The 14,316-nt window shown below is 52.3% G+C and overlaps 1 protein-coding gene across 6 annotated transcripts in view; it reads right to left on the bottom strand.

The window, feature by feature from the left end:
* Positions 1-14,316, bottom strand: part of Vav2 (vav guanine nucleotide exchange factor 2) — a 169,211-nt gene that overhangs the window by 57,575 nt on the left and 97,320 nt on the right. For all 6 annotated transcript variants that reach the window (XM_036185210.1, XM_036185215.1, XM_036185212.1 and 3 more), the window contains exon 4: positions 3,508-3,573. In XM_036185210.1, the coding sequence (XP_036041103.1) occupies positions 3,508-3,573 (66 nt within the window). The remainder of the gene's footprint in view (positions 1-3,507; positions 3,574-14,316) is intronic.

The following is a 14,316-nucleotide window of genomic DNA, read 5'->3' as shown; positions in this document are numbered from 1 at the left end:
GGGTTCACTCACACCCTCCAGTGCTGCTGTCCTCCCAACAGTCCCAACGAGCAGGTACCGACGTCATGTGTCACAAAGGAAACTGAGGTACATCAAAGCAAGCAACCTGCCAAGAGCACCTGAGCAGGAAATGACAGTGCTGGGGCTCAGCCCACTGCTCCAGCAGTGAACGGTCCCAGCAGACAATCAGGGCTGCCCTCAGGTGAGTTAGAGGGTGGCTCTTGTCGGGGCTAGTCTATGTGCTGTAGGACTGTAAAGGCTCTAGCAGGTGCTACATGGAGTTCCAGGACCCCTCAGCCAGAGACACAGAGACAGACTGCCTGTTCTTGTGACCCATCTGCCCTCTCCAAAAATTGCCTTTGTGCAACTGTACCTCCTGTCTGAAGCATGGGGTCTCAGGAGGCAGGCCTGGGACCCTATTCAATTTCATATTGAAGGCCTGGCCCTGGCTAGACAGACAGACAGACAGCAACCAGGCAGCAACCTAACAAATGCATGGCTGATTCACTGCATACAATGGTCCCTTAATAGACTGTACCTGGAGCCAAGGAGACAGCCACATCAGGTAGCCAATGCTTAACACCCTCCCCCCACCACCACCACCACCACTACAAGCTACAGTGTCTGGGTCAGGGTGGCTGAAGGGTCCTGGAGACATGCAATATGATCACCATTGAGGATTCAGTCCCTTATACTCTGAAATGCTCCCCCACGAACACACAGCTGCTCCCACAAGATGACACTATCCCCAGCTGCTGCCTCATGCCCTCCTGAGGCAGTCTGCTTGTGTGATGGGCAAACACCACCACAAGTTCCACAGAGACCAGGTACCAGGAAATCTGCCTTCCAAGGAAAAGGTGGGTGGGAAGAGGAGGGTGTGGAGCATAGAAAATGTATTAAACTCGAGCCACTGGGACAAACTTCAACTTAAAGATTCAGACTCACCCTCCTTCCCTGTAATTTATGGTTCAGGTTTGCAGTAACTGCAAGATTAAGGATTAAGGGGGCTCAGGGTAAATGTCACCCAGGAGCAGCTTCCAGCTGAGCAAGGCTACATGTTCTCCAACTTGCATTCCTATGAGAGCAGTCCCAGCTTGTTTTGGATAAAGAGACCAGTGGCAAACCAGAAGGGGCAGAGGAAGAGGGAGGTGGGTACCCAGGTTCCAGGCCAGACTCACCACACGTGAGTCCTTGAAATTGAAATGCATCCCACTCACCATGGTACACAGGCTACCTCAAGATAGCTGTTTGGAAAACACGCTAGACCTAAAATATCAGGGTATTTCATACCCGGCCCTAGATACACAAAGACCTACAGGGTCCTTGTCCTTCCAAACCCCAGGCTGTGCCCACCTGAGGGACATTTCCAGGAGATACGGGATGAAGGCTGAAGAGAGACATCAGGAGAACCGCTCTTGGCACTGGCCCGGGGTCCCAGGCCTCTAGAGGATCACCCAACTTGTGGGAGAGGTTAGGGCAGACTTGAAGTCAAAATCTGGAGTGCCACTCACCAGCCAGTTGCATCTCCCCCTGAGCTCATTTCCCAGTCCGCGAAGGGGAGGCAACAGAAGGCCAGAGCTCACAAAGCATCAGAGGGGCAGGGTGCTGTGTGTGGTCCCAGCGAGAAAAGCTAGTGAGCACCACCCATGCTGCAGTCTATACAGGGCCACTGATGTCACGCCAGGTACACCAGGCAGATGCTAAGGGCTGGAGTCCTCAGACCCAGGGCCTGGCCTCAGGAACCTTCCAGTCTACTGGGGACATTTAACCACCCAATCACTGAGTCTGTAAGTCAGGTGCAGGTGCTGTGGGTAGGGTCACACAAGGCTTCCCAGAGCAAAGGCACCTAGGATAACCCCGAGCTCGGTACATATCCCAGACTGCAACACCAGGGCAGAGGCGTCATGCCCTTGGGGATCTCCCTTATGCTGTGCCACCAGCCTGAACCCCTCAGTTCTCCCATAGTGCCCTGCTTGCACCTTGGTGTTCTAAGCCCCTCTCCAACTCTGGAGAGGGGTCAGAGTCACAGCAGGGCCCAGCAAGCAAAAGCCTTGGGCCTTGGATGACTTTCATGGAACGTTTTTCCCTCTTAGTGTGCTCCCTATAACCCAGGAGAGGCCAACAGATGTCTGAAGGAACTCTGGGCTTCCCACCCATGGGCTCATCCCAGGCCTCCTGGCAACCCATTTCAGAATTCCCTCTGCCTCCAGGTGAGGAATCTCCAGCTCTCCCAGAACTGCATGACAGGGCTGCCAGCCTAAGACAGACAAGCTAAGCTATGGATGAGGTCCAGGTATGTCTGACTGCCATCTGTGGGCTCCATGGCGCCCAGAATAGCTATGAATGCAGCCCAACATAAACCACAAACTCGTTTCAGACATTATAACTGGGAGGAGGGCCTCTTGTGCATTAACTTTGCACATGACAATGTCATATCACAATGTCACAAGGTTAGGCACATCTAATAGAGACCCTGTAGACATGCTGTGCTCCATCTCTGGAGACACCCCAGATGGGGGAGGATGAATGCAGAAAACCCCAGTGTGGGGCCTTAAACAGCAGGTGCTCAGAGCACGATTCCCGTACCTCTGTCCACCCCCCCACACACACACACATTTAAATCCTTTCTGAGCTTGTGCACTGAGACATGGGGAGAGCGATCGCCAGAGTCTCCACAGAAGGAACGCATTTCTCAGAACAAGGCAATATATGTGGTAAAAATGAGGACAGCGGTTTACCAGGAGGCCCAAAGGAGCCCCAAGCTTGGGAGAAAAGCAGACACACACAGAAACACAGGCCAGGGGCTGCCAACAACAAACTAGGTCCTGGACAGGCCCAGCTCCTCCCAGCCTGGCCCCTCCCGGTTAGAATGAGGTGTCTGACCCCTCTCTCTATCCCAGTTAGGCTCAGGGTGGGCTACTTCCTTCTCTTGACAGACAGCTGGGTAATCCCACACTGGCCACATGATCCCACTCATATGACCACAGCAGGCCGTACAGTTAGGCCAAAGGCTCTTCATCCCGGTGGGGAAATGACCCAGCTTGGCCTGTATGTCGCAGAGGAAAAAAAAATCCTCAGAGGAATTAAGCAGCATGGGACCACTAAGAAATAGGGAACCAGCGTTCCCCTGAGAGCCACACTGTAGCCAGGGGGGCTCTATAAGACAATCTGAGCCACAAGCCCCTCTGCTTAGAGCCTACCCAGTGTGGTGCCCAAAGGCCAGGAAAGGGGAACACAAGGACACCGCACCTCTCCAGTGCCACTCCCAGCAGCTCCACAGAGGGAAACATTCCAAGAGAAAGGCCACCAACCATGACCAACAGACACCAAGGCTGGGCAGGCTTCTAGAAGGCAGCGGGTGCACAGCAAGAGGATGCCTCTGACTCAGCCAAGCAGAAACCCCAGCTTCTGGCAGGAACATCGCAGAGAGGACAGTCAAGGCTGCCGCCTTTGCAAGTGCTGAGCCGGGGCTCCTTCCCTGTGCCCCCATCACCCTTCTCTACTTACTCGGCCAGCTCTTCCAGGCTTCGGTAGACATCATCATCCTCAGCTGTCTCCTCCGAGGGAAAAGGCCTAGAGAGAGAAGACACAAATGAGGACAGCGGCCCTCTACATCCCTGCCACTGTGGGGACCTGCCCGTAACCCACCCTGGGCCCCACCTGACTGTGCAGAAGCAGCTGGGCTTATTAGCCCTTCCACCATTCTGCATTACAGACCCAGCCCTCTAGGTTGGTGGGCTCAGAGTGAGTCAGCCCCTATCTAGAAATCTCCAAGCCTCAATGTCCCATAGGAACGTGAAGGATCTGGTCCAAGGGCTTTCATCCTCGGTCACCACGCCGCCATTATCTACATAGCAGTCATAAAGTATGTGAGCTCCAATACAGGGTAGGCAAATGGCCAGTCCCAGTCCCCCCAGAAAGGCAGCTTAGAAGGCTGCCCGGTACCTACTGCTCTGCAGAGCCTGTGAGGACAACAGCTGTTACCCACCGGGACTCAGTGAAGACAGGAAAGGTCCTAAAGAGCTCCAACCCACCATGGCTACCCATCCACAAGGGTGTGCTGTCCTGTGCCCTCCTAGGACAGCACCTTGGGAGCAGGAGCTGTGTGGAGATAAGGCCCTGAAGGGCAGCACTCGACAGCTGTGACCCCCAAGGCATGTGTCACCACCATACCACAACCCCATTCACAGCAGCCTCCCTAATGACAATCCCCTAAGCTGACCCTGTCAGTGTAAGGCTCCAGCCCCTGCTGCGGGGAAGGAGGTCTTCATCCACCCCATGACACCATCTCCTCTTCAGTGTCCCCCACCAAGTAAAACTACACTCAGTAAGAGTGACTAGAAGCTCCATGCAGTCAGATCCTGAGAAGGCTGCTGCCGCTTTTCCTCCTCCTCCTCCTCCTCCTCCTCCTCCTCCTCCTCCTCCTCCTCCTCCTCCCAGCTAACCAGGGCCTTACAGTTCATGTCATCAAACTGATCATCCTCATGTCTCCTTGATAGCCTCCTGCTTCAGCCCCAGACCCCACAGTTTACACCCCAACAAGCAGCTAGAGCTTGTGGTCAAGACATGGGCTAGACTCATCTCTTCTCATAGGCTCCCACCTCCCAGAGACAGAGCCTACCCCAACCCAGGCACCAGCCAGCACCTGCTCTTCCAGACCAGGACATGCTCAACTGGTAGAAAGCCTCAGAGGGAGAGGCTCCAACCTGGAACACACCTTACGCCAACATCCCTAGCACCCTACCTCAGTCCTCCACCTGATGCAGACCATGTCTGCTTACTTCTGGGTCTGCAGCCTCTGCAGCTTTAAGCAACAGAAAAGGAGGAGCCATCACTCACCCTGACCCCTGCCCCATGACCATGGGACACTGGCTACCAGTGAGCAGCCGCTGGAGACAGAGCAATGGAGAAACAATATTGGCAGACCAAAGCCGGGGAACAGGGTGCAGCTCAGAGTGTGGGGTACGGAATTCAAGGGAAGGGAACCATCTTGTGTCATATTCCCACCCTTATTTCCTGCAGTTAGGCTTGTGAAAGCTTTTCACATCTCATGAGACAGCTGGCTGGGAGTCCTTTACTTACCTCAATTTGAGATGTTTTATTACTTTTTTTTCCCCATGAAAATGTCACTAGGCTGTGATTGGGAGATGTCTGGTATCTCTGCTAACTCTGTGTCCCCAAGACCCATCTCCGAGGGCAAAAGAGTAGGGTGAGCTCTAGAGAGTGTCTCTATTGACAGGAAAGGCTGAGGAGGTATGGGCACATGGAAAATGCCTACAAAGCTTCGGAGACTTTGGGCCATGCAAGCGCCACTCCCATGTCCCCTGCAATATGTCTCTTTTGACAGGTTGATTACTTTCAGCTAAAAGAAATAGAATTAGCCAAAGCAGGAAATGCTCTTTACCTCCCTCCAGCTGGATGAGATAAGAGACTATGTTCTGAATTGAAACAGTCCTTCCTAGAGGAGAAGTGGGCTCCTAAGACTGAGGAAATCAAGACAACACACACGGCCCAGGAAGTGAACAAAATGAAACAAAAGTCACTGACAGGAAGTTTCTAAAAGGTAGAAGATTTACAAGGCTCCTCCCCCGGTGCTGCATAAATAGTAACAGGCTGGAGAGATGGCTCTGCAGACAAAGGCATTTGCCACCAAGCCTGACGACCTTCACTCAATCCCCAGGGCCCAAATGGAGAGAAGAAAGCCAGCTCCTGCAAGCTGTCCACTGACATATACTACCCATATACTAATACTAATACTAATACATCTTAATGAGTAAGTAGTAACAATTGCTGGGGAGAGGCTACTCTCAGATTGGCTGAGCGGTCTGCAAATCGGACAAAAAGTTCGCCAGGATCCAGCTTTTGTGAGTGAGTTGTCCCTCATACTGAGTGGACTTTTCAGTGGCACAACTGCCCTTGAATCACCTATACTCCTGTAGGTAACCCCAGGAATCTCTGGGAGTGACGGTTTCTTTGCCATCGGCACCTATCTGGGGTGAGCAGGCATTGGTCCACATTTCCCCAGGCAAGCTACACAATGGGAACAGCAGCCTTTATTTCGCAAAAGAACTCATGCTTGGAAAGGGAATGCGATGGGGAAAGAGGCTGGTTTGAGGAGAGGGCCAATCTGAGGCAACTCTAGCTACCTGAGGACTCATCAGGGAAGCAATGGTGGCTTTACTCTCCAGACACTCCTCCCGCCCCTTCCTCGACCCTCCCACTCACGCTCTTTACCTCTTAAAGCCTAGGATGATTATGCAAGCTTTGACCATAGGCCCCTTATCTAATCTCACATTTTTTTTTTGTGAGATATCTGCACCTGTGTTCCAAACTAAAATTGTTTTACTCAAAGGGAAAAAAAAAAGGATAACACTGTTTCCCTCATTAATCCGCTTTACACCAATTTAACACAGGGCCAGCCCAGGAACCTAAGAGTAGCAGAAACAGAGATACCGCTCTCCACCTTCTACCCTGTCCTCAGCAGACAAGCAAGAGGAGATCCTAAAAGGAGGAGGGCCCAGACTGCCCTGCAGGGAGTGAAGCCCAGGCCACTCCCCTGGAGGATCCGAAAGGCCAGGGGGGAGGCAGATCAAAGGCAGAGAAGGCAGCCAGTACCTTCCAAAGCCATAGGCCAAATCCACTCATCTCCAGGAGACAAAGGTGCCCCTTTAATTAAGTCAGGCATCTCCTTGAGGCCCCAGGTGCATGTTCCAGCAAGAATCAGCTACAAACAGGAGGCCCAGCTGGGGACTGGCCTTGGATATCCACACTGGCTGGGATCCCCTCCTTGCCTGGGGGACAGCTGACATTTTCAGTATAAGATGATTCAGCAGTGATGAGGCCACCTCTCCAGCAGCCCAGGAGTTCCTGGCCCAGCTCAAAACCTCACCATCCCCATTCTTAGAGCAGTCACCTTCACGCAGATTAACTGCTGTGTCAGCCAGGTTGCTCTTTCTACATGTTTAACTTTTTTATTTTTAAATACTTACATTGGGGGCGGGGCCAGTGGTGGGCGGAACTCATAGAGATCTATCTGCCTGCCTCTGCCTCCCAGGTGGTAGGATTAAAGGTGTGCACCACTGTGCCCAGAGAAATATTTATTTTTAACTGATACAAAATACACCATAAGCGTACCTGTTTGTGGAATAACATATAATGTGTCAGTATACTTTTTCAAATAAGGATGATGTTCCTTCTATAATACGAAAAAAAATATTGCCATGGTTAATCCTGAGTATTAACTTCACCAGATTTGTTACAGAATCATCTAGAAGAAAGGGAAGAAGACCCCAGGGTGTCTCTGAATGTGGGTGGTGCTGTCCTACAATCTGGAGGCTGGATGGAGTAATGAGAAAGGGAAGAGAGTCTGTGGCATAGGCACATTCTCTGTGTGCGTCTATGTATATATGTCTCTCTGTGTATCTTTCCCTCTGTCTGTCTGTCTGTCTGTCTGTCTGTGTTTCCCTCTCTCTCTCTCCTCTGTTCCACCATGCCCTCTCCACCACAACGGGCTGAAACTTGCAAAACCAACCCTCCCTCCCCACAGTTGTTTCTCTCAGATACCTGGTCACAGCAACCAAAGTCAGACAAGCACCATAAACTCTTATTTATGATAAAATGAAAGTTTCCATCATATATAACATAAATGAAAAGTTTTAAAGCCCCATTCAATCCTACAAAAGTGTGACATGTATAAAATGACATGGTGGGAAAGGGCTGGGGTGCAACTTTTGGTGCTGCATGTGGATCAACAGTGGACAGTACTGTAGGACGCGACCCTGCGCAAACTCTTCACACAGGGCATATATGCATAAAGGTTTGCGCTAACCCTGGGGAGCAGACGGGTCCACAACAACGACTCCTGTCCTTGGAATCTACACTGCCAATCTGGCAGAGAAATAATCTCCATTTGCATGTGTGTCTCACATATGTCCACATGTGTTGGGGGGGGTGGTACACATCTATAATCCCAGAGCTATTATGGGGAAACAAGACTCATTAGAAGCCCACAGCCCAGCTAGCCCAGTGTATGCCGTGATGAACCAGAGACCCTGTCTCAAACAATGGGAGACCAGGAACAGCTCCCAAGACTGTTGTCTGCCATCCACACACACACAAATTAGGAGGAGGTGCAGGAGAGAGAGGAGCAGGAGGCACTGGGTCGGTGCTAGATATCTGTTTCAATCTCTGAATTCTTTAACAATCTTGCATATATGGCTGTCCTAAAATTCTCCTTTCCACATTTTTTAGGAGTCTCTTTCAGCATCGGTTCCACCCTCTCTTGCTATTTCTTCTACCTACCCTACCCAGTGGAGCTAAAACAGGCATGTTAAAGAAGAAAGAAGGGCTGGATGGTGGTGATGGTGGTGGTGGCGGCGGCGGTGGCGGCGGACGCCTTTAATCCCAGCACTTGGGAGGCAGAGGCAGGCGGATCTCTGTGAGTTAAAGGCCAACCTGGTCTACAGAGTGAGTTCCAGGACAGGCGCAAAGCTACACAGGGAAACCTTGTCTCGAAAAACCAAAAAAAAAAAAAGAAGAAGGAGGAGGAGGAGGGAGAAGGGAGAAGGACATTGCTGCCCATAAACATTTACTACTTTTATTGGAGCGTCACTAGCTGGGGCTACAAAGCCCTAGAGAACAAAGTCACAAGCCCAATTATTTTCTGTCATAGCCAAACAAAGACAGGCAACTTGTCCGGGTGGGACAAGCAGGCCAGGCAGCCTACCAGAGCTACATAAAGTTTAGAATCCAGCCTGTGTGGGAGGCTGTGCCAGCGCCCCCTCTTCAGTGCCCTCTCCAGCAGCCCCCATGCTGGCTCTACTTCAGCCTCTGCACAGCTTGACCCTCTGTCTGAAGTACCCCACCCCCCACACCTAAGTCCCAGCATCCCTTGAGTCAGTGCAAACCCTGCCCTGTGTGTGAAGACTCGACCACTCATTTCTACCCAGGTCCAAGTCTGAGAGCAAAGTGGTTAGCTCCACAATGGCACAGAGGAAGGGGAGGAGGATGGGTGGATGGGTGAGAGAAGAGGCTGGTGGGTATACGGATGGCGGAACAGAGCAGAACATCTGGGTAGACAAGTGGGTAGGAGGTGACTAGATTCAGAGATGGCTCGCTGTGTGGGAGAATGAACATGTGGACAGACGGGTACAGTTATCAAAGTCCTCGCTCACACTGTTCTCTCTCTGAAACCACGGCAAGCAGCAACCTCAGGCTAGGATCAGGAGGGCATTTTCAAAGAGAACTTGAGAAACAGCAAGAATTTGAGGCTGCTCTTGGGAGCAAATGCACCAGCCTGATTGAGCCCTGGGGAGTCACATCTGTACAGAGAGTTTCCCAATCCTCACTCCAGATGCAACTGCCAGCATAGTAAAGGTGAGAGCAGATCCTGGCTGGGATCACTCTGCACCCCACCCTGTCTTCAGGCGCCAACCTCCACCTAGTCTCAACGTTCCCTAGCCCTGGATTTCCAAGGCACCTGGGCTTTAGCCAGTAGAGTTGATCTGTTCCTCTTTGCTAAAAAGAGGGGGAGGAGACCTGTGTGGTGCTCAGCAGACAAGGTCACTTGCCACTGAGCTCGGGGGGGCCTAAGTTTGATCTCCAGGACCATACGGTAGCAGGAGAGAACTGACTCCTGCAAACTGTCCAACCATCCTCTGACTTCTGCACGTCTCTTTCTCAATGTTGTTTAAAAAGAACGAAGAAGGAAAAGAGGCCACTCTTGAATCTACACAGAACACATTCTGACCTATACAAGCACAGAGAGCACGCCAGATCTCCCAGAGTGGTGACTGAGGTCCTCTCTCCACATCAGAATATTCCCAAACACTCACTTCCTCATGCCCACTTCTGGGAAGCCAAGTTTCCCCTGAACCGGCAAGGGGATTCGGCGGATACCCCCACAGGAAGAAAACCACAGCAGGCAAGAAATCCCCAGCATCTTAACAGCAGCCCAACCTCCTGAGCAGCATCTAATCCCAACACAGCATTCCTCAGCACCAGCCCCTGCCTGACCCTCCTGCCTCATGGAGCTGTATCCAAAGATCCAGCTACTATCCCCTGGGGCCTCACCTGACAGCACAGAGGTGTCTCTGGCCAAAGGAAAGACATTCGAGAAAACAGACAATTAAGGGGGCACTCAAGTTCAAACTTAAAATAAAATTCAATCCCTGCTTTCAACAAGCCCCTCCTCCCCTCCTTCCTCCCCTGCCCCCTTCCCTTCCAAGGTATGCACAAGACACTTGTTGAAGCTGGCCACTGGCCACTTGTCATAGCCCCAGGGCAGTTGGGGCTTAGTGGTTTCTAACCTAGGACTTCTGAGCCCATCTCTGAACAGTGACCTCCTCCAAGTGCCTCCATTCACAGCCTGTATCTGCAGCAGGTTGTTAATAGCCAGAGTCAGGACCCCAGAGACAGCTGCCCTCCTTCCACAGCAGGCTGCGGTGCTGGTGCCAATGTGGGGGGGGGGGGGGGGGGGGGGGCAAGTAGCTCCACAGTTCCTGGAGCCAGGAGAAGGCAGCAGAACCAGGAATGCTTTATGAGATTATGAGAACAATTCACACAGGGCGCTGAGCATGGACACTGCAGACCCAGCAGACACAAAGCTGCTGTGGCCAGAGCTTCCTTCCCTGCTGCTCCTTTTCACGTACTCGGAACCAGCCTGGGAATATAATTGTATGGCTGATTCCACTTGATAGGAACTTCCCTACCCAAGGATTTTTCCAGCCCAGATGAGGGCAGCCTTTCTCACCTCTGTAAGCTAGGCAAGTGTACATACAGCTTCCCAAACCGGCATCTATAAACAACCTTGGCCCAGAACCAAGCCACTGCCCTTGACTCCACCACACACACAAGTGAGCACAGGGGAGAGGCCACAGCCCACTGTCTCTACCTGGTTCATCCCAGTGGGGAATCTAGAGGCAGGAGCCAAGAGCTAGGCCCCTGAGAGTAAGATATCCGAGTTTCCTGGCTCTGCCCATCTGAGTCACGCTACAAACGGTAGTTAGCACAACTGTTTACACTGAGATCAATCAGGAAAAACTCTCATGCGCGTAACACCCCCTCTGAACATCCTTTATGTGGTGGTGCAGATCCCTCCCCCACTTTTGACCTGCTCACCCTACAAGCCCACTCTGCTGAGTCTCAAGTCTCAGGCCTTGCAGCCCCGGGAGCCTTTGTGAGCACCAGCTCTGGTTACTAGGAACCTTCTCCTGAAGAAGCCTGTAGGAACAGACCAGGCCCCCTCACAATATAGAGGCCTTTGACCTCCAGGTGCTCCTGTACCCTGCTGCTTCTTCCCATGATGGACTTGAAGAAAAATGTAGCCTTGAAACAAATGTGACCCCAGGAGGGACTGGAGCCTCAGATCAGCACCTGGTCTTGTGCAGCTTGTCATCAGTCTGTCTCACAAACGTGGGACCCAGAATTTGTTCTCCAGGCTCTGTAGACACTTCAGGAGCAATGTGACATGGCCTGAGACAGCAGCACTTCCCTAGTACATTCCATGAGAGCATGTACAATGACCTCGAGGCTGTACACATCTCACCAAATCTTTGTGTAGTGGCCTCACCCCCGGGGAGGCCTGGCTGTGCAATTCAAGAGAAAGGGTAAGGTTGGGCCTTGAGTCTGTATCCTGCAAGTGACCCAGCCAGAGGCCTCAGAAGCTCAGGTGTGCCTGGAGTTCAGCATCTACCATTCAAGGAGAACAACAATCCCCACGTGCAGAGTCCTACAAGGTGACACTTCCAGTGCTGGAATAGGTACAGACTAGTCACCTAGTCCCACATGTTGTAGACAACATGACTTATGGGCCTTGGCTAGGCCTCCATATTGGATCCTGAAACTTCCTCAGACCATAGGAAGAAGGAACTGCCATTAACCACCCTCAGGGTCAGCTCTGCCCTCCCCAGACATGAGGGCTGAGAGCCTAAACTGGACAAGAACAGAGGACAGCACGGATGCCAGAAGCCCAGAGACCTGGGGAACATGACTGAGCCACAGGCCCCTCTGGCACCATTTGCCAGGAAAGAGGCAGCCAAGCAGACTTGAAAGGCACCCCAAAAGCCTGGGGGATGACAACTGCTTAATTATTCAAACAGGCACCTGGGTAGCCACATCCTAATTGGCAGGAAGGCCTTGAAACCCTGGTGTCTTATTAAAAACAGCGCTCTTACTAAACAGCCCCAACTGTCAAAACAAGCCCACAGACGGTCATGGACCGGTCTCCTCAGCCAACATCCCACCCAGTCCAGACAGTGGAATGAATGGTGTGCCTTGCCCCCCAGCCACACCCCCAGCTAGCTCTGTGTCAGAGGAGCAAGCCAATGCCACACCATGAAGGGAACAGAGAGCAGGAAGAATAGCAGCTTTGGCCCAGAGGGGCCTGAGTGGTTACAGCAGAAAGCTGGCCTGAAGAATATTCTCCTTTTGAGTTCAGAGGTCCGGGTTGGAATCAGACTTCCAGGAGTTGGGGATCCAAGTTCCTAGCCTCAGTGACCTCATCTGATAAATGGGGGCAATGCACTTCCACACAATTAGCAAAGGAGGCAATGGTGAACAATGGTACCGTGATCCTGCTTAAAGTAGAAAACCCCAGTGACAGCCTGGGCAGAGGAACACAAGGGCTCTGCGAGGTGAGGCAAGCCAGGTGGGGATAGAATCTGGTGATGCAGGAGTTCAATAACCACCAGGATCTTCCATGAAAGTAAGGCTGAAGTAGGAGAGGGTCGCTGCCACCTTTGACAGGACCTGGAAGGTGGGGACAATAAGGCCACTCACTGCCATAGCCTCGACAGTGATCTCTTGACCTCTGCCAAGAGCCAGCAGGGGCAGAGATAAGGGAAGTGGGGTGTAGCTGACTCAGAGCCTCCTGGGGCCAGAGCCAACAGGGCAAGACTCCAACTGACCCCCAAGTCCCACTGGGGCCCTCGTGGCCTGTGTCTAGAGCCCCACAGGCAGAGGAAGACACGCTGACGTCAGGGGACGTTCAGAACAGGGCTCTGCTCTGCCCTGCCCTGTCTGGGGAAGCCTGGGGCGGAGCTTCGGCTGATAACTGAGGAATGCTGCTTCTCAGCATCTGGTATACTGAATTCAGCCTCCAGTTTTCTGATTCTCTTCTGGTAAAGAAGCCTCCAGCAGGCAGAGGTTTAGTAGGGAAAGGAAAAAATACACAGGGCATCTTCCCCCTCAGGTAGAGCCGGCCCCACAGCCATTCTGTCTTTTATTTCTATTGCTATGATAAAAAACAAGACAAAAAACCAAAACAACCACTGATCAGAGCAACTTGGGGGGGGGGGGGGTTGATGGGGCTTACAACTCCATACAATTCCAGGTCACAGTCCATTCCTGGGAGGAAGTCACAATTCCAGATCACAGTCCATGCCTGAGGGGAAGTCACAATTCCAGGTCACAGTCCGTTCCAGGGGGGAAGTCAAGGCGGGAACTTGGGCAGCCAGTCACATCATATTCACAGTCAAGGGCAGAGAAAAACCCATGCAGGCATGCTGCACGCTTGCTCTTATGCTCAGCTAGCTTTCTTCACTCTGACACGGTTTAGGGACCAGGGAAGAGTGCCACCCACAGTGGGCCAGGGCTTCCTACATAAACAATAATCAGGACAATCCCGGCAGACATTTTCACAATCTGGCCTCGATAATGCCTCCATAGAGGCTTTCTTCCCAAGTAATTCTAGGCTGTACCGAGTTCACAGTTAAAAATAGCCAGCACAGTACCCCATGCTGCATAGCCTCTTTCAGGGACCATCTGCCCAACTGGGCAGAACACCAATGGCATCTAGCCTGAACACTTAGGATGAGTCTCCTGGGAACCAGGTCCTCCTGTACAGGGCTTAGGGAGGGCCCCAGAGCTCTGCCAACTGTACTTTTCCAGCCTCCAAACTCAGGCCCCAGCAGCCACACACCACGGTGGCAGGTCCCTACCCGGAACAAAGCTCAAACTGTCCATGTTCTGCAAGGACTGAAGAGCAGTAGTCTCCCCTCCTCAAGGCCTCCTGGCCCAGGCCTGAGTGAATGCAGAGTGGACGGGATGATTAGTGTGCTAAGTGCCAGTTCTGGGACCACAGATGATAGGTCCCACCCACAGGAAGAAACCAAGAATGAGGATTGGGTCTGCCAAGGTCCTTGACCATGGGGCCCAGCCTCTTGGCTTCAGCTAGACTCTCCAAGCCCTAGTGGTGCCTCTCATAGCTCCAAACTGCCCCAAGTTTCTTGGGAGCTCCATGAAGCTCACAGGAAGCACACAGCAGCTTTTGAAAAGGATGGTGTTCTCATCTCCTCTCCACAGCCACTACAGTCCTCT

Source organism: Onychomys torridus, chromosome 4, assembly GCF_903995425.1.
Source record: "Onychomys torridus chromosome 4, mOncTor1.1, whole genome shotgun sequence".
NCBI lineage: Eukaryota > Metazoa > Chordata > Mammalia > Rodentia > Cricetidae > Onychomys > Onychomys torridus.
This window is presented reverse-complemented; position numbering and strand designations above follow the sequence as displayed.